Here is a 24,719-nt window from a genome sequence, read left to right on the forward strand (position 1 = left end):
AAAAAAAAACATTTTAAGAATACCATTGCTTAGGCACTTGAGGTCTTAAGAGGCTCCTGCAAATGGAATAAGGGACCCTGTCACCAAAAAGCAATCTCCACGGCTGATGACCCATGAAAGTCATGGAGTCTCAGGATCTGTAGAGACGTGAATTTTCAGCCACACGCTAACTTCTAATGCATCGCTTCACAAATGTTTGTTTCTAATCAAGTTCCACCCCTAGACTTGAACAGAGATGAGAGCTGAGTTCCAGAATAAGAACGTTCACACTGCAAGTTATACCAGTATAACTACAGCAGTCTAATTATATTGCTAAATTTCCCCTTGTAGACATCCAAGCTCTAAGTGGCAACAGGGGCTGGGCCAGGACAGAAGTTGTGGTGTGTAGAAAGCTCAATTACATGCACTGAGCTCTTTTCCATGTCACCCCACCACACTGAGGCTCCTCTCCAATTTAGAAAACTAAACTTCTCTTGAATAAGCCAGTCTGTTGTAGAACCAAATTCTGTACCCTTCTGTATAGCTCAGGAGCTCATGGGTATTTTCCATGTGATCAAGCCTTGAAGTGGCAATTGAAATATTTTATGTATATCACAATGTTTTCTAAATAGAAGTAGACAGTAACTTATTTTCCCCGGGAAGTTTAACAAGATTACATGTCTGAATATATATTTAGAAGAGAGACACTGATGGCCCTGTGTTCTAAAAATATTTGTAACTATGTAACTGCATAACCAATTGTAATGGCTTCTAAGAGGCCATCCCCGACTATCATGTAACTATTGCTTGGTAAACCAAGAACACACACATGCTCATTTGAATGATGGACTGGAATAGCTCACAAAGAGGAGTTCTGGTCTCCCACGCAAATGTATGTTGCTAATTTTCAGGTCTCTTAAAAATACATGTTTTAGTGAGTGAATATTACAGTACTTGCTTTTAAACAGCTGCCTGAATATGTGTTTGTCTGAGGGTCTCTAAGATTAAAAAAAAGCAAAGTAAATAAATTTATTTTTTAAATCCAACTATGTTTAAACAATATTAAGGCTGCAAAAACAGCCAAAACATTCTATTAGACTTACTTTTTAGCAGATATAAGTAAAATGGCTGTAAAAATGATTGAAGACTCTGATGCTTTGTCTATAATGTTACTCCCACCAATTTCAAACACCAGTGTAGCTAAAACAGTGTTAGAACCAGTTTGAATTTGGGGTAAATTTCCCCATGCTCACATAGTAACTGGTTTCAGTCCTGTCCTCAGATACACAGCAAAGATTGCCACATATCTTGGAATATCTACTATAGTACTAGTAGATGGTTTTCCAAAATGTGCAATGGGGTGTACCACATCTATAAAAGCAGGTTTGGGATCCTCAAAAGAGTTGCAATGGCATATGTCAGCTGTGAATTTGTCCTTCTACTTTTATCTTGATTTGCTGTGTGTTTTTTTATTTTTATTGCTCAGTGGAGTGAGCAGAGAATTCAGTGCCACTCAATTTCTTAGTCTTTGGTAATGCCTTCCACCATTAATATTACTGAAACTTTTTTTTGTATTTATAAGATAAAGTATGGAATTCTGACAACTTAATTGCCAATAATTCATTGCCAGTATGAGGTATAACTGGTAACACACTGAACATTTGTTTTCATCTTTAGAGGAAAAAAAATAGTCAATACTCATCTCACAAATGGTAGAGAAAGAACTACTTTTTCATAGTTATGTCATTATGTCAATACAGTTCTCATAGTGGATTGGGAAGCGAGTTTTGCCAGAAGCTTTATAAGTGAAATTTGTCTCTTTTTTCTTTTTTGCTTATGCTGAAATTATGCCTCACAATACCTCGGGGAGCTGATGGGCAAAAAATGCCTTGAACTCAACTGCATCACATGGTTTGGATAAGAGTCTTTTTCACATGATCAGCAAAGCTCACTATCAAAGAGACAACTTAAAGTAGCAAGAAGATGTCAGCAGCAAACAAACACACTAGTCTAAATATTTATTTAACCCCATCTCTGCAATATTTGTGCACCTAAGATATAAAATACACAATCCAAAAACAGAAACTCAATATTTTAAATTGCTCGACTTCTGTTTCCACATCCCTTTTTGTTTTTAATAAGAAATTTTCATGGATTGTTATATTTCTATTAGATAGCCAGTTTGTTTTGTTGGCAAAGCAAAGGGGTCGAAGAATTGAAGGAAAGGCAAGAGTTGTTCTATGTACATAAAACCCTACAATGTAAGAAAGGGCAGAAGAGTGGAATCTGTTATAAAAACAAATGAATTTTAGAAAAAATATGACAGGAAAGCCACAAAGTGTCCTTCATAAGAAAGCAACATGTCCTGTTACTAAGCATATATTTTATTCCTCCATGGTGACAGGGAACCCCACCCACTCCTTATATAAATAGAAAGGTCCAATTTTGATGCCATTTCCAGGATATAAACCCAAGTGTCCTTCATTTACTTTGGTGATGATACAAGTTCACAACGTTGTGATGCTGTATCACTATCCAAATGACAAGAAGTCATAGAGCAAATGTCAAACTCTTGATGCAAAAATCTCAAGGCAAAGCCACAATGTTTGTAACCATAAAGAATGGAGGGGAGAAGTCTTATTATCTTACTTCCTACGAATGAAAAGTGATACAGAAGGAAAACTAAAGGGAAAAGTCGAAGAGTAGAAGCAATAGCAATATTCCAAGAGGAATGGCAATATTCAGAAAAGCAACACTCAGCAACAAAACAGTCAGCTCCAATATGCAAAACAAAATGAAGAATAGTGTAATAGAAAACAGAGTTATAAGCAGGAAGGGCTAGAAGTAACTGGGCACATGTCCATATACATCAATGATAAGTAGATGGAACTGCCACATGCACACATACACTATATCAGAAATGTGGGATTCTTTGTTCTCTCTGGATTATAAAACAGCAGCAGCAACACAACTGACTGCCTATGCAAAAAGTTCTGAGTAGCATGGAGCAGAGTGGGAGAAACATCTGGGTAGTAAGCAATTATTCACCGCTAGTGCCAAGAGGAAGTAGGGGAAGAGAAAGGAAGCAAGCAGAAATAAGGCAAGGGAGGCACTTCATTCAGTGATATCATTAGTATTACTGTGTTCTATTCTATATGTCATCTCCTCCAAGATAGGGTTACCATACGTCCGGATTTTCCCGGACATGTCCGGCTTTTTGGGCTCCAAATCCCCGTCCGGGGGGAAAGCCCAAAAAGCCGGACATGTCCGGGAAAATCGGGACATGCCGGCCAGCGGTGCAGGTGCTCGGGGGTCGGGCCGGGGGCTTGGGGGCCGGGATGGGCCGGCAGAGCGGGGCCGGGCCGGGCCGGGGGCTCCGGGGCTGGGCCCGCGGTGAGGTGCCTGGCCGGGGGCTCCGGCGGGGACGGGCCAGGGGCTCGGGGGCTCAGGTGGGGCCGGCGGGGCCGGGGGCTCGGGGGACGGGCCAGTGGTGCCAGGCCGGGCCGGGGACTCGGGGGCCGAGCCGGGGGCCAGGCTGGGGACTGGCGGTGCCAGGCCGGGGGCCGCAGTGCTGGGCGGGCCAGGGGTGGTGGGCCGGGGGCCGGGCCCGGGGCCGGCACCCCAGGGCCGGGGACAGCCTGGGCCGCGCCTCCTCCCCCCACACTCCCCCTTACCTGCTTCAGGCTTCCCGCAACTCAAATGTTCGCGGGAAGCAGGGGAGGGGGCGGAGACTTTGGGGAGGGGGCGGAGTTGGGGTGGGAGCAGGGGCGGGGCTGGGGGCAGGGCCGGGGCCCCGTGGAGTGTCCTCCTTTGGGAGGCACAAAATATGGTAACCCTACTCCAAGGGTACAGGACCCAGTAGAGGAAGTGAGAAGAAAGTGGCTGTGAGACAATAAACTGTTAGGTCTTTGAATTGACAGATGAGCAGGGTTTTAGGTAGAAAGGAAATAGAAGGTAAGAATTCCTTTGTGAGTGTTCTGAGAGCCTAAAATGAAAAAGGGTTAAAAAAAAAATGAATAGCCCAAAATACTTGAGACAAGGTTTATATAACCTTTTCCCTTCCATTTTCTCTTCTCCTTTTAGAAGCAACTTTTCTTCATAGTGAGAAAGATACATTTTAGAAAACATACAGAACTGTTGGTTTTCTTTAAACAAAACGTAAAATTAATGTGCCAACCTTCAACAGCATGGTTCACTAACTTTCTCCAAAACCTTAAAATCAATTGAGATTTGGGATACCAATATTAAGTATATCAATACACCAAAAAATGTTTAGTGAAACATAATTCAAAATGACTATGCAGCTACAGCACTGAAAATTATTAGGAATAATAATAATGAGCAGACTTGTTTATGATCTACAGAAAAAGAAAATTTCCCTGAATGCTTTAAGAAGCCCCATCTTTCCAAAATAAATGGAACAATTGATTTTGATTTCAGACAGGCCAGACTGATTTAAAATTAGACCAGAAAAATCAACAGCAGTACAATTCCTTTCTTACTATGGTAACCACAGCAGATGAGAAAGTTTGTCTACTAATAGCCATATTACAAAACAAATTAATATTACTACCATATGCTAAAAACTGTAGTCTACCTCAAGAATAAAATCTATGCCCATACTCTTTAATATTAAACTATATAGAAAACATCCTCAGAAAAACATATAAATATCTGACTAAAATATCCCACAAAATTCTATATATTTTCTTTGGGTGACACAGATATATATACTTGTTTTGACATAATTGGTCATAGCTTGTCAACACTGATATATCAAGCAATTCACCTGAGTCACACTTTGATCTGCAGAGCTTAACTTGCAAAATCTGAACCGTTCACATCTCTAATCTGTTAGCTTTATTCTTTATCAAACAAAATATAGTTTGGGAGGTAAAGTGATTGTATAGTTCTTTGTATAAGGGAAATAGCAGTATTATGAAAACATCAGTAACAGTGCTCAAACACATTTTTTTGGAAAAGAAAAAACAAAAAAAAGCCCTGTAAAATGATACGCTCATGTTAAAGTAACCAATGCTGCACAAGATATAATGGAACCTAAGAACTCCATAAATCTCAGAAAACTGTGGATCCTCATTCCACAGCTGGGCAACTTTTTCATCAGAGAAGTATGATCTGTCACTAACCAACCACCAACCTTTCAGGCCTCACTAATTCTGCTCTATAGCAGAGAACAATAGAGCCAAGAGACCTCACCCAATTAGCTCCCAGCCTCTCACATTGCACCACCTCAGTAGTTGAGACCTTCCCACCCACAGCAATGAAGCAAAGGGTAGTCAATCTTGCCCTGGAGGGGGTAGATAATTTTCCTTCGTAACTGCTGGTGGGAAAATGAAGAAAATAAATAAAAAACTGGGTCTCTGTCCGATCTGTAAGCTGAGGAAGAGTCCCATATGTTCAGGCTGTGATCCCATTAAACTTCTGCTGGGGAAAAGCCCACTGCACATTAGTATCAGACTATACACCAAACATATTCAGAGGAAATCTTAAGCATCATGCCCAAGAGCCCAACTGCTATAAGTCACAGGCTGCCTTGAATGAGCCAAAATTTCCATTCCTGGGAAGGAAGAGTGTGGAAAGCCAATGAATACTTCATAGCCAAAGGAAGGGGAATATTAGCTCCACAGTCAAGAGTTATCCTTGTGGTTTTAGTCCAGAAAACACACAGAATTTCAATGGACTAACAATTGCAAAGACAAAATTTCAAGACTCAGAATGAATCTGCTCCTCCAACTTCTGCATGGCTGACCTACTATATCCACTACTGTTACACTAGAGATGAATTTGTCACAATGTAATCAGTTTCACTTTTGAAACTAAAGAAGTTTTACATTTAAGAAGTGCTGGGAACTGTAGTTTTTGTTAGGTTGTAGTAAGGTCACCTAGGGCTACTCTACATTTAAAAAGCTGAAGTTGGGGTTCTCCTGTTGGCGTAGGTACTCCACCTCCCTAAAAGGCAGTAGATGGGTTGATGGGAGAAATCTCCTGTTGTCCGACCAAGCGTTGTCTACACTGGGGGTTAGATAGGTTTAACTGCATCACTCAGAAGTATGGATTTTTCACACCCCTGAGCAATGTCCAGACCTAATTTCCTAGTGTAGATGAGGCCCTACTCAGAGCTGGTCACACTTCAGAATCTATGTTTGGGCTGGGACTGGAAGTGGAAGTCACATCTTTCTATGGATCACTACCATCTCCATCTTGAGATCATGATGCTCCTCTGACTGGAGTGAAGACGGAACCCAATGGGTTTCAGACAATCTGGAGATGGATACTGTTTTGACTACAGACCACACTACTGTGGTCTGCCACGCACAGTAGGATATTATAACCATTTCGTATCCTAGACTATTACCATTTTGGATCTTAAACACTAAGTATGGCTTCATCTTTGCATGGTACTTGGATGACCTACAAATAATGAAAAGAAAACCTACTAGAGGGCTGCTGGTGGAATTCTCATTCCAAACTAGGTAACTGGAGCATGAATAATTTTTTTTAACATATGCCATGATGGTATGGGAAATCCTGACGTGCAACCATTCCAGATGGTCATTAACCTAATTAATCCAAGTTGTTAGCACAGCATTCAGTGAAACAATCACATGTTTATCACTGAGATTTTTTAGAAAAATAATTTGAGAACAATTGCTCAGATCCAGATCAAGAACTTTGCACCTGTGCTGGCAAAACTGTACTGGGGAGAGTGGGGAAAAGGAAGAGGAGAAGAGCAGATTCTTCTATACTTTAATTTCAAACAGAGTTTTTCTGAGATACTGAGAAATCTGAAGGCTATGACTTAAAGACAAGTGGAGACACACTGGCACCAGTTAACTATCAGTGCCCCCCTCTGGGTAACACCTCCTTTTAAAGAAGATATTGTTAAACTCATACACACCCCCACCCCTGCTCAACAAATTCTCTCAAGATGTAAGATTACTCCAATTATCACCCTGTCTTGAATCCTCCTTTTGGGAAAAGACTGTCAAGGAGGACGGGTGGAACCATTCTGGCAGCATCTAGGACTCTCAAGTCTTCTCACCCATTCAGTACATTACACAGATTATACTCGTATCAGCTGGTTGTCCTAATTAGTCCAGGTACCAATCTGCCTTACTCACCTGGCCTTATCATTATTTACCACTCCATCAATTTGGTCATCTATAAACTTTACCACCAATGATTTTATACACATTTTCCTAAGCATTAATAAAAGATACTGAATAGCCCTGGGCCAAGAACAGAAGATTCCACTAGAAGCACTCCTTTTGCCTGATGATTCCTACTGAGATCACTCAGTTGTCCAGTTCTTAATCTGTTTCATATGGGCAACTCTGATCTTCTGCACTGCTCATTTTTTAAGCAGAATGTTGAGTGTAGTAACTCAAATGCCTTATGTCAGCACTTACTGAACCAAACTTGTATTCTCATCAAAAAGTGATACTAAGTTAGTCTGATAAGACCTATTTTTCATAAAATTATACTGACAAAATTAGTTATGCTACAATTTTTTATTCTTTACTGATTGCATCCCATATTAGTCTTCCCATCATTTTGCACAGGGATCTCATACTAAACAGACCAGAGTTACCAGGCTCATCCTATTTATACCCCTTTCAAATATTGGCAAAACATTCGTTTTTTCCAGTCCTCTGGAATTTCCCCCATATTCCAAGATCTGTTTAAAAAATCAGCACCATTAGTTCAGAGAACATGTTGGCCAATTTTTTTTTTTTAAATGCCTGGTTGCACGTTATCAGGACCTGGAGATTTAAAATGTTTATCCGTAACAGGTGTTGTTTAACATCCTGTCTAGTAAATGTTTGAATATAAAGTATTTCACTATCACTATAAACTGTGAACACATACAATTATAGAAATATAGGGCTGAAAGGGACCTCATGAGATCACCAAGTCTAGCCTCTTGCGCTGAGGCAGGACCAAGTAAAGCTAGACCATCGCTGACAGAGTTTTCTCCAACCCGTTAAAAAAATTTCCAATGATAAGGATTCCACAACCTCCCTTTGAGCCCTATTCCAGAGCTTAACTTCCTTTACAGTTCAAAAGCTTTTCCCCAATAGCTTTTCTAAATCTCCCTTGCTGCAGATTAAGCCCATTACTTCTTGTCCTACCTTCAGTGGACATAAGAGAACAGTTGATCACACTCCTCTTTATATAGCCCTTAAAATATTTGAAGACTTATCAGGTTCCCCCATCCCCAGCCTTCTTTTCTCAAGTCTAAACATGTCCAATTTTTAAAAAAACTTTTCCTCATAGGTCAGATTTTCTAAAACTTTTATCATTTTTATTGCTCTCCTCTGGCCTCTCTCCGATTTGTCCACATCTTTCCTAAAGTCTAGTGACCAAAATGGGACAAAGTACTCCAGATGAGGCTACTCCCCTGAGTAGAGCAGGACAATTACCTCCCGTGTCTTACATACAACCCTCCTGTTAATACACCACAGAATATTAGCCTTTTTTTTGCAACTGCATCACATTGTTGATTCGTATTCAATTTGTGATCCACTATAAGTCCTAGATCCTTTCCAGCAGTACTACCATCTAGCCAGTTATTCCCCTTTTGTAGTTGTGCATTTGATTTTTCCTTCCTAAGTGTGTGCTTTGCACTTGACTTTACTGAATTTCATCTTGCTGAGTTCAGACCAATTCTCTAATTTATCAAGGTCCTTTTGAGTTCTAATCCTGTCCTCAAAAGTGCTTGCAACTCCTTAGCTTACTATCATCTGCAAATTTTATAAGCACACTCTCCACTCCACTATTAATGAAAATACTGAATAGTACCAGACACCGACGGGACTCCACTATATATGTCCTCCCACTTTGACAGCAAACCATCGATGACTATTCTGAGTATGTTTTTTCAACCAGTTGTGCACCTACGTTTTAGTAATTTCACCTAGACCACATTTCCCTAGTTGGCTTATGAGAATGTCATACGGGACTTTGTCAAAAGACTTACTAAAATCAAGATATCATACCTACAGCTTGCCCCATCCACTAGACCAATAATCCTGTCAAAGAAGGAAATTAGATTGGTTTGGCATGATTTGTTCTTGACAAATCCATTCTGGCTATTCCTTATAACCCTCTTATCCTCTATGTCAGGGGTCGGCAACGTTTGGCACGCGGCTTGCCAGGATAAGCACCCTGGCAGGCCGGGCCAGTTTATTTACCTGCTGATGCGGCAGGTTCGGCCGATCGCAGCCCCCACTGGCTGCGGTTTACCGTCCCGGGCCAATGAGGGCGATGGGAAGCCGCGGCCAACACATCCCTCACCCGCGCCGCTTCTCGCCGCCCCCATTGGCCCAGGACAGTAAACCGCAGTCAGTGGGGGCCGCGATCGGCCGAACCTGCCGCATCAGCAGGTAAATAAACTGGCCCGGCCTGCCAGGGTGCTTATCCTGGCAAGCCGCGTGCCAAACGTTGCCGACCCCTGCTCTATGTGCTTACAAAGTGATCGTTTAATCATTTCTTCCACCATCTTTTCAGGTACTGAAGTTACGCTGCCTGGTCTATAATTTCCTGGGTCTCCTTTATTCCCCTTTTTAAAAGGTAAGTATTATATTTGCCCTCCTCTAGTCTTCTGAGACTTCACCAGTCCTCCATGACTTCTCAAAGATAATTGCTAACAGTTCCAAGACTGCTTCAATTAGATCCCTAAGCACCCTATGATGAACTTCATCAGACCCTGCCCAACTTGAATACATCTATCTTACCTAAATATTCTTTAATCTGTTCTTTCCCTATTTCAGCTAGCATTTCTTCCCTTTGTTGTTAATATTAATTTTGTTGAGTATTGCTCACCATTATCCTTTTTAGTGAAGACTGAAGCAAACTAGACATTAAATTTCACCCAGCTTCTTTCCTAGTACAAAGCAGAAATATTTATTCAATGCTTTTGCTTTCTTTGCATCATTATTGACAATTTTTCCATACCTACTTAGTAACGGATTTATGACTTTCCTAGGATTTCATTTGACCTTGAAATACTTCTTAAAAGTCCTTCCTGCACTATATGCCAGTTAAGGCTGCACACATTACATATCTAATATAAAAGTCTCTAAAGCAAGGAAATGAAAAGTTCAGCCATCTAACAGTACATGCCCTTTATAGCTCTACCCAGATTCACAATCTCATAATTCAACTCACAAATGTCTTCTATCTTAAGTACACCTCTACCCTGATATAATGAGACTTGATATAACACAAATTCGGATATAACGCGGTAAAGCAGTGCTTCGTGGGGGTGGGGGCGAGGGCTGCGCACTCCGGCGGATCAAAGCAAGTTTGATATAATGCGGTTTCACCTATAATGCGGTAAGATTTTTTGGCTCCCAAGGACAGCGTTATATTGGGGTAGAGGTGTATATATATGGCCCCATAATCATGGTTTCTGAGCACCTCAAAATCTTTAATATATTTATCCTCACAACACCCCTGCAAGGTAGATAAATATCATCATCCCCATTTTACAGATTAGGACTTGAGGCATAAAGAGACTAAGTGACTAGCCCAAGATCACACAGGAATTCTGTGGCAGACCAGGGATATGAACCCAGGACTCCCGTATCCTAAGCTGGTGCCCAAACCACTGGAACATCCTTCCTCATTCTATCCTTCCTTATATTTATCTGAGGAATAGTATCCACAAAGATTATATAAATCCAATAATGGGTATTCATCCACCCCTATGCCACAGAATGATCCAAAAGGGTATGCTGCAAGTCCACTAGTGGGTCAGAGTTCAAGAGGGAAGGCAGAAGAGAGGAATGCTCAAAAAGGGCAATTTCAGTGGCATATAGGCATGAAAACTTCCAATATACTGTAAAGTATGCACAGTATAAACACTTTACTGGTTAATCTTCAAGAGCTATAGCATTCACCACTAATTGTCAGTAGTTGGTTTAGGGGTTTATATATGATGAAAATTTGAGGGAGTAGGTTCTCTCTTTATACGTATTTATTACCTCCTAAAAGTAATAAGTTTTATTTCTAAGGGTGGCATTTTAAAGTACCATTGTTCAGCGTATCAGTATTTAAGATTTAAGTCACACTGCCTCCATTATGCTGGGCACTATACCAGCACAAAGTAAGATCCCCTCCCCAAAGAGTTTGTAAACCTAAGACCTTGGTCCTACACAAAGAACTGTGTTGGAGGAACCCTGTGCCCATGCAAAATCCCACTGAAGTCAATGGGGCTCCAGACAGGGTGTACCTACACTCTGGATTGGGGCCTAAGAAGGCAAGCGATATAATAGAGGGAGAAGGGGGGAAATACTAAATGAAAAACAGATCTACTCAGAACGTTGTAAATACTCCACAGCTTCCCATAACATACCAGTCTTTTAAAAACAAAAAGGCCACTTTTCTCATGTGGCCCTGACCCCTTTATAAGAACAAAATTGGGAAGTTGTTTCTCAAAATTGTTTTAATTAGTTGCAAAAACAACCATAGTTTATTTTGAAAACATGAATAATGAACCTAATTGGTATATATGCTTTCCATAGTAGCTCCTGAAAAGTGAAATTAAGAATACCTACCTCCATTTTCTTCTCCATTACTATTGTTTGTCTCAGCCATTTCAGTGCCATCTAACTCAGATTCACATCCTAAATCCAATGTTCCATCTGCTGGGCATGTAGATTCTTCTTTCTGCAGTTAAAAAAACAGAATGGGGGGGGGGGGGGAGAGAAAGGAGAGAGAAAAGAAAAATAATGTAAGGCCAGCCACAAAAAATGTTTATATTACTGTTAGGTTTCCCCAAAGGTAAAACTGTTGCAACACATTTGGGTGTCTACATTTCAAAAACTAATCTGCTTCCTGCATAAGAGTTACTTTATGGAAAGAAGTAAAACATGATCTTTACGAGATAGCTCTTTCAGCTTTTGATTTTCAAGTTATCCTGTAAAAAGTCACAATTTAGACTTTTATAAAAAGAATTATAAATCAAAATGCACTTCCTTTCACTTTTTGTATTTGAACAGACTTGTTTGGCACTTAAAAATTCTAGTCATCTAGCTGAACGTCCTAAGTGCTGCAAGAGAAACACAAATCCTTTAATGTTTCTCTTTTGCCTGTGCCTGTTTCCTGAATTCAAATAGCTGCAGCAACCTGGAACTCACAAGCCATGGGAATGATTGCAAATACCTGGTTTCGAGCCAGGGATATCTTCAGATTTAAAACAAGACCAAACTAAACATTCTTCCATTAGCAAATGAGAAAATGATTATTCTGAAATCCATTCATTGTTAACCAAAAAATAGTGCATTTTTAGTTCTAAGGAGCAGCATTATTCATACTGCTTTTATTGTTTCTAAACTGTGCACAATTATTTTTCTATCACAAATATCAAAGAATTTCCCCCATAACTTCAATAGATTAAATCTAGTCTGTAGAACATGTAATTTCACATTATTGTTTTCTTGCCCCTACTTCACCCTCCTCCCCAGTATGAAGCCAGTATAGTTTGATCATGGGTATCAGGGCGAAAAAAATTTTTTTTCAACCAGCACAACATAGAAAAACACAACACACAAGAGAAAACCCACAACTACAACCATCACCACCACTTAGTATCAAACCACTCAGGATTTTATCACTGTAATTATATTTCTGATTTAAAATAAGCTGTAACTTAAAAGCTGCTTACACTGAACTTGCAAAAGTCTTCCACTGTTCAAAAAATTAAATATTAACACAATTACTTCATGAGAAAGTCAGTGATCTTCTTGAACTCACTGCTTATAAAACAAAGGCCTTTCTGTTAACAACTCTACAGCATGGTTTTCTTACCATATGCCAAATTCAAGAATACACATACTCTTTGAGATAAAACATTCAGTGTTTACTTTCATTATAAGACATCTGAAAACAGTTAGAAAAGACTTTCAGCTCATCTACTCCCCACAGAATCTAATTTGTTTACCTTTATATCTATTGAGATATACATGGCGCTATTAATCCACTTTATGTACTTTGTATATGCAAAAATTCAACTTACTTTGAGAGCATACAGTCCTGACTTCCCAGGGATTTTGAAGAATGTTCCATCACCTACACGAGTGTTAGTATGAAGCATTGCATTCAGACAAGCTAATGGAGAGGTTCCACTGAAAAATAAAATTGAGCAAAAATAAAGCAGTCCAAGATAGAGTGCCTCTTGTAAAACTATTCCCTCTGTCTTTTTTTTTTTTTTTTTTTAAACTCATGCTTGCCTTGTCTTTTTTTTAAATTCTCCCAACCTTGAAAACATCTACATTACAATAACAGGCCAGTTTCAAACTTAATCATATGCATCTGTCCCCTAGGCTTCAGGCAAAAAGTCTGCGAATTATAATTATGCTTTTCTTCATACAGCAACCAGCTCCACATTCTAAAGGAACCAAAGTCCAAATATTTATGTGAAATTACTTCACAAATAACACCATAAAGCCTCATTTTCAAAATGTTACCGACAATGTGGCTGCTGCACATGAATGATCAAAACAGTACCAAGTTCAAGGGCAGCTGCATCCCATAGGATGAAAGGCAACAAAAGAATAATAATAAAGAGCCCAGGAAGAACATATTTAAACTTACAGGAGTTAAAGTTATTTAGGACAGTATTTTCCTAAAATGGCCAACCTAAGTTACTGTAGAAACATACACACATATTTTATACTTTTAGTGGAGCAGTAATTATATGCAATATCATATTGGAATGCACTTTAAAGTACCTTTTAAAAATAGTCAAATAAAATCAATACCTTCACACAGTGTTTAATTTGTACAAATATCTTTATGTGATGTATACACAGGGCTAGATTTTACATGCAAGAGAAAAACAAAGCATGCATTTTTGCTCTTGGCTAAATTCATATTATTCTGAAAAGTTAATTTGGGGAATAGTGAGGGTGCAGGGAGCGCTCACAAACGTATCCTATTTTGTATTAATGGAATTAAAATTAACTACAGTGTTTATAGGTGTACTGTCATCATATCTATCTCCCCATATACATTGCTATACTCATGATTAGAGACTGAACTTCCAATTGTGTTTCTTCACACAGACTCCAATCTTGCAAACACACATGCTTAACTTTATCCACATAAACAGTCTCATTGACTTAAGAGTAACTAGTCGTATGTGTAAAGTTATGCATGTGTGTTTGCAGGACTGAGGCTACACTCAGCAAAATACTGGGCCTGGAACTTAAAGTAATGTGCTTCAGTTAGACAATACAAAAAGTCTGCAGGAATTATGGTTCAGGACTCCATTATACAATTTTTAATTATATTGGTCCCTATTCAAAACTGTTTTTGGTAGATTTTATTGGTAGGAGCTAAATTCTGTCCTCTGATGTGCACACTGTTCCTAATGAGTTCAATGGTTGCATCTCAAAGCAGAATTTGTCCATAATGTATATACACCTTTACCCCGATATAACGCGACCTGATATAACACGAATTCGGATATAACCCGGTAAAGCAGTGCTCGGGGGGAGAGGGGGAGAGGGCAGGAAAGAGGGGCTGTGCACTCCGGCGGATCAAAGTAAGTTCGCTATAACGCGGTTTCACCTACAATGCGGTACGATTTTTTGGCTCCTGAGAACAGCGTTATATCGGGGTAGAGGTGTACATTAATTTTCTGACAAGATGGATTATATGATCATTTATTTGCTGTTCCAGTAAAAGCTCATAAGTAGTTCGTTATAAGATGTCCTCATATCAGAACAGCTGTATAATATAATTTATTATAGGTTACCTAAAATACCATATTACCACAATATCTATTTCTGTATTGACTTTCATACAGTGTACATGTCTTCATTAAAAACCAATACTACAGCTAAAACTGCTGCTTATAGAGCTTCATGTCAGCTATTAAATGGTGAATTTTAAAACATACAACATAACATTTTTAAAGGATTTGTTCTTTAAAATTTTTATTTTTCCTGCAAATAAAAAGAATCCTACATGTGATTTTGAGCTGATATAATACCATGTGGTCAGTCTAGGAATATGAGTAAATTACAAGTACAGTTATTGTACTAGCTGTAAAGTAGAATATATTAAAGTGTCTTGTTACTGTTTGAAGATCAGTGAACACAGAGGTCAAATAAGATGCATGCCTTTCCTCTAGAAATGTTCTTACTGAATTACTGGTTCACATACAGTGACATATGGCATTTAACTGAGCAATGCAAGACCATTTTTCTCAAGTTACATTTTTTAGGTGATAACATATATAACTTGAAGCTACTGATAATTATGTCAGATGCTTGGAGCTTCTATTTAGTGACAAGTTTCTATTTAGTGAAGCTGTCAAAAATGAAGACTATTTCAGCAGGATGCTGATAGGAAGATGCTAACTGCAAAGGCAGCTGAATTCTATGCATGGAATAACAAAATAGAGTTGTGTGTGTCTATATAATACTCAAGTTTGCATTTAGCATCTTTCTTCTAATTTCTGCTGCTGGTCGATCTAGAGAGATTTTGGTCACAATACTTGTGTTTAGATATCTCATCATTAGGCAATTAAAATAATACAAGATAAACGAACTCAAAATATAGAAATCTCCCCCAATGGCCACTATTGTTCTCACAGCAGGTATCTTAATCTTCAAATACTGGCTAATTGGTAAATGGACAATAGTAACCATTTTCTGAGTACAAAGGAATCCATGTCAGCTACTGAGCTGTAAGTACATGTATCTGATGTGCCAACTTCAAGAATCCCTATATTAGCTCCCCTCCTGTAGAACACCAAGAGGGGGAAAGTGAAGATCAGACCAATTCTCCTTGTGTTGAAGTTGAACTGTATAATCCTCAGGAGACACTTGCCACATACGTCACCAGAAAGCACCGGGCTGCATCCTGAAAACCCAATGACCAAAGATCCAATCATGCAGTGTGGTGTCAGCTGAGTGGAACGGAGTCTCAATATTACCCTAGTTTGCTAGGGATGCATGAAACATATAATGAGCACTCCAACCTTCCCTCCTTCTTGAAGGCCACACTCCTCTTTTCACAGGCTACCACTCTTATCGTCTTTGTGGTAGAGAGAGTCAAGGCTGCAGATGCCCAAGAGTATCTTAAAAAGCTACACGGCTGTTTTCCCCTTTCACTAGGTCTTTCCTAGGCATTTTGTGACTTTCCCTGCCACTATTTTATTCCTTGCATATCAAACAGAAGATACTCAAAAACCTTTGGGTCAAATTGTATCAGAATCAGTAAATTTTGACCAAGTTGCACATCGTGCCTTGGTATTCATGGCTCTAAAAGAGCCACATGTTTTAAACCTACATATTGAAAAATGTTTGTTACTATAAATCAGCATATATGAAAATTATTTTACATTTTAAAATAGGGTGACCAGACAGCAAATGTGAAAAATCGGGATGGGGGTGAGGGGTAGTAGGAGCCTATATAAGAAAAAGACCCAAAAATTGGGAATGTCCCTATAAAAATCGGGACAGCTAGTCACCCTATTTTAAAATTACATTTTATACTATGGGGAAAACTATTTTGCTGTTATGAAAAACATTCTTGAGTACTTTCATCTGTAATAATATATGTCTTTAAGGTGGGTATTTCCTGTTATCACAAGAAAACCGATTTACACTCACACACAAAAAACAAGCACTTTTAGAAAATACTTTCAAAAGTATAAAATATTTCAAAAGATACTTACTTCCTATAAAGGAGATAGGGAGGCACGAAGCAACCACATACAAAACAAGAAAGAAAAAGAATAATTGGTTAGTCTTCCAATACAAAAAGGTGTTACGACTTTTTGATAATTTAACAGATATCATCAAGTAGTTTAGGATGCAAAATTTGTTCATTTCTAAAACTGTTATGATTTAGAAGGACACAAGTTCTTAAACACTGTGTGATATCTTCCTCCTAATATGCACACAAACTTCCATTTACCAGGGCAAGCTTCCCCTTTCTCCCTTCAAAAAGTATCCTGTATTTTGTGCATTTGAGCTCCCTCTCTAGGTTCTGCAGCAGGAATTAACTAAATTAACCCTCTGCAAGCAGACAAGAAAGAAATCTGACTACTATGTTCAATTATCCATAAAACATCTGGGAGAACTGAAGAACAATTTTTGCCACAGAGAAAGGGACAAAAGTCAATACAAACAGGGTTTTTTTAAGATTACTAAGCACAATGAAAAATATGTTTAAATAAATTAAAACCTCTTAAAAACCTAAAGTTGTAGCCTCCATTTAATTTTAATCATCTTTGCTAGATGGATTGCCATGAGAAAGATGGCTTGCCAAAGCACACTGTTTTAAAAAAAGGGAAATTAATTGATTAAATTCAATTTAAACAAGTACAGCATAGCAGACAAACATTTCCCCACACTGCCCAGCCAGTGTACCTCAACTGCAGAAGAAGGGAGGCCACCAGTAGCAACAAAAAGAGTCCAGCCATTATGAACATGCAGATTTTTGTTTAGGCCTCTTTATCAAATTAAAACAAGGGTGTCACTTAGTTCCAAGTCTGATGACAATTTCTATAATGTGGACACCTGATCACTGCAAATGGTACTAAAATCACCAATTCATTTCACACAGGCAACCAAACAGCCAACAGACACTAACAACTTTTGACCACTACTAGAAACAAACCAAAAGTGAAAGCTCCATAACTCATTACTAATTCCTAGAGCTAACACAGCGCCATATCTCTTGCTTCTACAGAATATTTGAATAATATTAGAGATTTACCCTACACTATAAATAAATTAAACTAATATTTTTTCAATATATATGGCAGCCAGAAATGCTGGGGGAAGCGTTGACTGAGTATGTTGTTTACCCATGCACATTGTAAAGCAACACATATGGGGCCTGATCCAAAGGCCTGATAAAGGCAGTGGAAATACTTTAATTGACTTCATGCAGCTTTGGATCAAGGCCTTCCTTACACAGTAGCAACCAGCATGAGGTTATTACCCCTCTCCTCTTCAAGAACTAGCTGACGCAAAACTTAAAGTGACCAAAACCATTTCAACTAGGAAAAATACACATGAACATGCATACACCTCTGATCCCGCAAACGTCTCCATCTAGTCAGACCCACACGCCCTACAGGATCAGGGTAGGGACATATTCTAGTTTTCAACTATATTTGCTTAGAGGTGCCCATGTCTAAGAACCACCCTCATTCAGTAGCTACATTTACAAAGCAACTTGAATGTAATTTCACAGAATTAACCCCTAATTTAAAGCAACTGATTAAGTAATTAAATGTAAAAGAAGTTACAACTTCACCAACATAAGGACTATTGATACTACACTAGATTAAATAATTTATAGTTCTCCTAAAGTTTTCAGGAGTTCTCTCCCCTGACCATCACCACCCATATAAGCAAATTGGTCATAATGTAAGATAGCAGTTCGCTGAAGCAGACACAAAAAATGTATTCTGTTACGGATTATTTAATATCTCACAGAGTATATATACTTTGGAAAGCAAGAACTGCAGACATGGATCGTTAACCTACAACAGGAGCGGGCAAACTTTTTGGCCCGAGGGTTTTGTAAATTGTATGGAGGGCCAGTGAGGGGAGGAGGCCATGGCCCGGCCCCCACCTCCTATCTGCTCCCCCCCGCCAGGACTCTTGCCCCATCCAACCACGCCCTGTTCCCTGATGGCCCCCCGGACTCCTGCCCCATCCAACCACCCCTTTTCCCTGTCCCCTGACTGCCCTTAGAATCCCTGTCCCTGACTGCCCCCTGCTGCCCCATCCAACCCCCTCTCCTTCCTGACTGCCCCCCCAGGACCCCTGCCCCAATTCAACCCAGTTTCCCCTCCGACCGCCCCTTATCCACACCCCTGCCCCCTGATCACCACCCCAAACTCTCTTGTCCTCTATCCAACCCCCTCTCCCCCACTCCCTGCCCCCCTTACCGCGCTACCTGGAGCACTGGTGGCTGGCAGCGCTGGACCCGCCACCACCAGCCCCAGGAGCTCACAGCCCCGCCGCCCAGAGCATTGCACCGGTGGCAGAGCGAGTGAGCTGAGGCTGCGGGGGAGAGGAGACAGCAGGGAAGGGGCCAAGGGCTAGCTTCCTGGGCCAGGAGCTTGGGGGCCGGGCAGGACGGTCCCGCGGGCCACAGTTTGCCCACCCCGACCTACACTGTAACAATGTCTTCCTGAACAAAGAAAAACTTCTCATATGAAGGTAAAAGTACAAGGCAAAAGAAAGTTTATACTGAAGAATAAGATGCTAACCATACTGTAGGTGGCTAAACTAGAAAAAATGTATATATAATACAAATGTTACAACATCTACTGTACAGAAAAATGATATTTACACCTTACATTCATTCACTTTTTTAAAAAGCTATGCTTGTTCTCTTTTAACTGATCTGTGCCCTTTTGTCAGAAACTGCTTAAAATACCACCCTGTATATTTCTAATATTCATAGGTTCTAAAGAATATGCTTGTATCATTAGGAAACCCCTTTAAATAACATTAACTTATAGTAATAACCATTCCTTGACCAGAAAGGAAATGAGAATAATATTTTACAAAACATGCTTTCACTGTAATTTGTTCTGCATTTGGGGGAAAGTAGAGAGAAAAAAGCCCCAAGAAGATGAGACATACTCATACTGAAATGTAACTGCCTTGTAGGGAGAGAAAATACCAAAAGAAACCCACCACAGTAGCACATAACTTTAAAAAGGAGATCTACACAAAAATGAGAAACCTGGTTAAACAGAAATTAAAAGGAACAGTCACAAGAGTGAAATGCCTGTAAGCTGCATGGAAACTATTTAAAAACACCATAACAGACGCTCAGACTAAATGTATTCTCCAAATAAAAAAAAAAAAGTAAGATGATAAAAAATGCCACCATGGCTAAACAACGAAGTAAAAGACAGTTAGAGGCAAAAAGGCATACTTTAAAAATTGGAAGTCAAATCCTATAGAGGAAAATAGACAGGAACATAAACTCTGTCAAGTGTAAAAATATAATTAGGCAGACCAAAAAAGAATTTGAAGAGCAACTAGCAAAAGACACACAAACTAACAACAAAAATTAAGTACAGAATTAGCAGTAAGCCTGTTGAGCCACTGGATGATCAAAGTGCTAAAGGAGCACTCAAAGAAGACAAAGACGTTGCAGAGACGCTAAATGAATTTTTTCATCAATCTTCACTGCAGAGAATGTAAGGGCGATTCCAACACCATATCCATTTATTTTAGGTGGCCAATCTGAGGAACTGTTCTATATTGAACAGTAATAAGTCACTAGGACCAGATAGTATTTACCGAAGAGTTCTGAAGGAACTCAAATATGAAACTGCAGAACTACTAACTGTGATATGTAACCTATTGCTTAAATCAGCCTCAGTACGAAATGACTTGAGGATAGCTAATATAATGCCAATTTTTAAAAAGGCTTCGGAGGAAATTCTGGCCGGTAAGACTAACTTCAGTACAAGGCATTCAGCTGAATCTATAGTAAAGAACAGAATTATCAGACACATAGATGAACACAATATGTCGGGGAAGAGTCAACACAGCTATTAGAATTCTCTGAGGGTGTCAACAAGCATGTGGACAAGAGTGATCCAGTTGATGTAGTGTACTTTCAGAAAGCCTTTGACAAGGTCCCACACCAAAGGTTCTTCAGCCAACTAAGCAATCATGGGATAAGAGGAAAGGTTCTCTCATACATCAGTAACTGGTTAAAAACAAGAAACAAAGGGTAGGAATAAATGGTCAGTTTTCACAATGGAGAGAGGTAAAAAGCAGGTTCCCCCAAGTATCTGTTCTGGGAACGCTGCTGTTCAATGTATTCATAAATGATCTGGAAAAGGGGTGGACAGTGAGGTGGGAAAATCTGCAGATGACACAAAATTACTCAAGATAGTTAAGTCCAAGGGTGACTGCAAAGAGTTATAAAGGGATCTGACTAAACTAGGTGACATGGCAACAAAATGGCAGATGAAATTCAATGTTAATAAATGCAATGTAATGTGCTTTGGAAAACTTAATCCTAACTATACATATAAAATGATGGGGTCTAAATTAGCTGTTACCAGTCAAGACAGACATCTTGCAGTCTTAACGGATAGTTCTCTGAAAACATCTGCTCAATGTGCAGCAGCAGTCAAAAAAGCAAACAGAATGTTAGGAGCCATTAGGAAAGGGATAGATAATGAGATAGAACATATCATAATGCCACTTTATAAATCCATGGTACACCACACCTTAATGCCGTGTACAGATCTGGTTGCCCCCATCTCAAAAAATATATATTAGAATTGGAAAAGTTACAGAGAAGGGAACAAAAATGATTAGTAGGAGTATGGATTAGTTTTTATGTAGGGAGAGATTAAAAAGACTGGAACTGTTCATCTTAGAAAAGAGATGATTAAGGGGGATATGATAGCGGTCTATAATGGTCATGAATGGTGTGCAGAAAGTGAATAGGGATGTGTTATTTCCCTTTCACATAACACAAGAATCCAACTAAATTAATAGGCAGCAGAACAAAAACAAATATAAGGGAAGTACACCTTCACACAATGCACAGTGAACTGTGGAACTCACTAACGGGATATTGTGAAAGCCAAAAGTAAACTGGGTTCAGAAAAGGATTAGATCAGTTCATCGAGGGTAAGTCCATCAATGGCTACTAACCAAGACAGTCAAAGATGCAACCCCATGTTCTAGATGCCCCAAAGCCTCTGAATGCCAGAAGTTGGGACTGGACAACAGGGGATGGATCACTTGAGCCTGTTCTGCTCATTCCCTCCAAAGCATTTGGCATTGGCCACTGTCGCAAGACAGGATACCGAACTAGATGGACCATTGGTCTGACCCTGTATGGCCAGTCTTATGTTCTTATTGTAAGCCCATTTCCATCCTGAGCAATCTTTTCCAATGTGGTAGTTGCAGTTTGCAGAATATAGAAATAATCTAATGCTAATAATGATGATAATTTTTTTTTAATACATGCTTATGAAACTGAGGCAGAAACAAAAAAGTACTTTTTCAAATCCTCATCAAAAACTGTTTCAGAATAAAAATGGAAACTGAAGCAGGAAGAACTCAGCATGCGCTAAAATGGTTGCCAAAGACGTTAGCTAAAGTGTCCCCCAAACATAGGATTTCCTCTCCATTCAGTATAATCTAGGAGCAGGTATTTCATTACTTTGAGCAAGGCGCATTTAAACCAGTAAAAGAGTATGTAACTTTGTGATAGTCATTTTCTTCAATAAGCAAGTAAGTGTGATGTTTCTTCACTTTTTTCATTACAAAGTAGCCTATTAATAATTGTATAAAAAAGTAATCTATCTTTTTGTTTCTGCTCCAATGCTGATGGCCGGCATGAAGAACAAAAGTAGGGGGAGAGGAAACACATGGGCTCTTGCCATGGAGAACAAGCCATGGAAGAAGAGGTAAAGGTCATAAAAGGAGATCCCCCCCCCAAAGCCAATAAACTCATTCTTTCTGCTTGAGAAATTATGGTTTTGATACATATTATGTACTGAAAGGGTTATTTCCATATCATATTTCACTGGCACTTGTGATTTTTAAATGTATTTGATTAGAAAATAAAAAAATATTACTGTGCTATAATTAGAAATGTACTAAACACAAGACAAACTGCCATAAAATGTGTGAATACAAAATGAATACTTAGCTTCCAAATCTCTCTGTCCTTTGAGTTGGGTGTCAACTGTATTTCACTCATTCTTCAACAAAAATAGTAAGTTTGAAACTAAATGACCATGTCAAACAAGACACATTTAGCATTAATTTAATCCCCTTCCTTCTCTAAAATTTAATCCCACACTAGGGAGCTACAAAAAGTTATCACTAACTCTGTTGTTTAACTTAGCCATCTTAAAGTGGTTAGCCTCCCCCACAAAAACCTCTTTGGGTTGTTTTGGGAAAATATCACAGACTGACCTTTTCCTTTTGTAACTAGCTTTATTCTTTGTGTGGTCAGTATCTGATTGGCTAGCCAAGTGATAATTTATGAGGTAAAATGTCCTAAAGAACTACAATACGAATTGTGTTTTTCCATGAAAACACAGCTCCACAAGAATATGAACCTTAGGAGCAGACTGACAAACTTTTGCACAAAGTAACAAAAATTTTCATGTATTAAGTTAACCACTTAAAGGGAGCACTTACAGTGTTTGAAAGTGACTGTATCAAAGTCACACACACAAAGCAGAAGAAAAGGGACAAATTATCTGCTCGTGAAAATCCATCTAATTCAACAGTTCTCACTATGGGGCAGTCCTCTCAAGGGAAGCACGTGAATGTGTCAAGGGAAGCATGAGGTGTGCGTGTGGGTGGGTGGGTGGGGGTTAGAGCTCTCTGTCTGTCAGCCCCAGGTGGCTGGGCTGAGGCTCATGCAGGAGGGCCGTGCACACTCAGAAGGAGGAGATAAAGGGGACAGCTAGAGCCCCGCCAAGGCTATCCTTCTTCCCCGCCTCCCATTCCCTCACAGGGAGGCAACCTGAGCTCTTCTCTGTTCCCCGCATCTCCCACCTGGAGAGGTGGCAGCAGCAGCGCAGAAGGGGTGGCAGAGGGGCGCTAAGTCTGCTGTGAAAAGTGATATTGATGAATATCGCTTTTTCACATTGCCACCCTTACTACTTGCTGCTACTGGTGCATTGCTGCCTTCAGACCTGGGCACCAAGCAGCAGCCGCTGCTGCTCTCCGCTCTGCCGTCAGAGCTGGGTGGCAGTATCTGTGCTTATGGTGGGAGGGGAGTGTGAACGACTACAGACACAAAGAAGGGGGGCCCAAGTTTGAGAACCACTGATCTAACTCAGTGGAACTGAGCCCACTTACAGCTCCAGAGAAATTTGCCATATTTATTTTTATAGCAAGTCTAGAAAAATAAAAATTTTCAAGTCACACCCGCTGCCAAGACAAATGCAAAATGTTACTAAAATTAGATCAAAGGAACACCCAAGAGGAGATGAAGCACACATCAGCCCTTTCCCCCTCACAGCCATGCAACAAAATCCAACGCCAAAAATCCAATTACTAAATTTTTGTAAGTAAATTAAAAATACATATTTCAGATAAAGGAAAAGTGTGTTAAATTATGCCAATATCTAATAATTTTTAAACCAGTCCAAACACACTATTTGGTGAAATAGCTGGCAATTGTTGAATGTGAAGATTTTGTTTTCATTTGATGGATGTTTACTGATATATCTTCTCTCTCCAAAATTGTTAAAACCTAAAAAAGGGTACTGACAGTTTGAAAGCCAGAATGTGACATGAAACTGAAGGATCTATGTATGGAAAGAGTTTATGAAAATCTCACATTCTGCTGAGAAGGCCAGCTTTAATACAAATATGCTGTAGAGAAAAATAGTGCACATTTTCTTTCATCTGCTTTCACTAACAAAAGTCTCAATATGTTTAGCTGATCTTAATTATTTTACTCCTTTAATCCAATATTTTAAAACTGACAAGTTGCCAAGATGCTGTCCTGTTTGAATTTCCCACATTAATGTGCAGTTTCTACCACACACTTTTCTGAATTAGTAAGATTTGGAATTCTTGCTTAAAATTTCTAAGGAAATGATTCCTCCTGATCCAAAATTCACCTCATGCCCAATGTCTACCTTTACATCAAGTTGGAGGAATATCAATATTGTAAAGATTTTACTGTTTTTACTTAACAAGGATGAGTTTTAGGCCCAACTGAAT

At 39.4% G+C, this 24,719-nt stretch overlaps 1 protein-coding gene across 1 annotated transcript in view; it reads right to left on the minus strand.

Annotated features, from left to right (window-relative positions):
* The window catches only part of ASXL3 (ASXL transcriptional regulator 3), a 154,607-nt gene that overhangs the window by 86,355 nt on the left and 43,533 nt on the right, over positions 1-24,719 (minus strand). Inside the window, exons 4-5 of the mRNA XM_054019987.1 lie at positions 13,022-13,130; positions 11,562-11,673 (exon numbers count right to left, since the gene is read on the minus strand). Coding sequence (XP_053875962.1) covers positions 11,562-11,673; positions 13,022-13,130 — 221 coding nt within the window. The remainder of the gene's footprint in view (positions 1-11,561; positions 11,674-13,021; positions 13,131-24,719) is intronic.

This window comes from Malaclemys terrapin, chromosome 2 (assembly GCF_027887155.1).
Source record: "Malaclemys terrapin pileata isolate rMalTer1 chromosome 2, rMalTer1.hap1, whole genome shotgun sequence".
NCBI lineage: Eukaryota > Metazoa > Chordata > Testudines > Emydidae > Malaclemys > Malaclemys terrapin.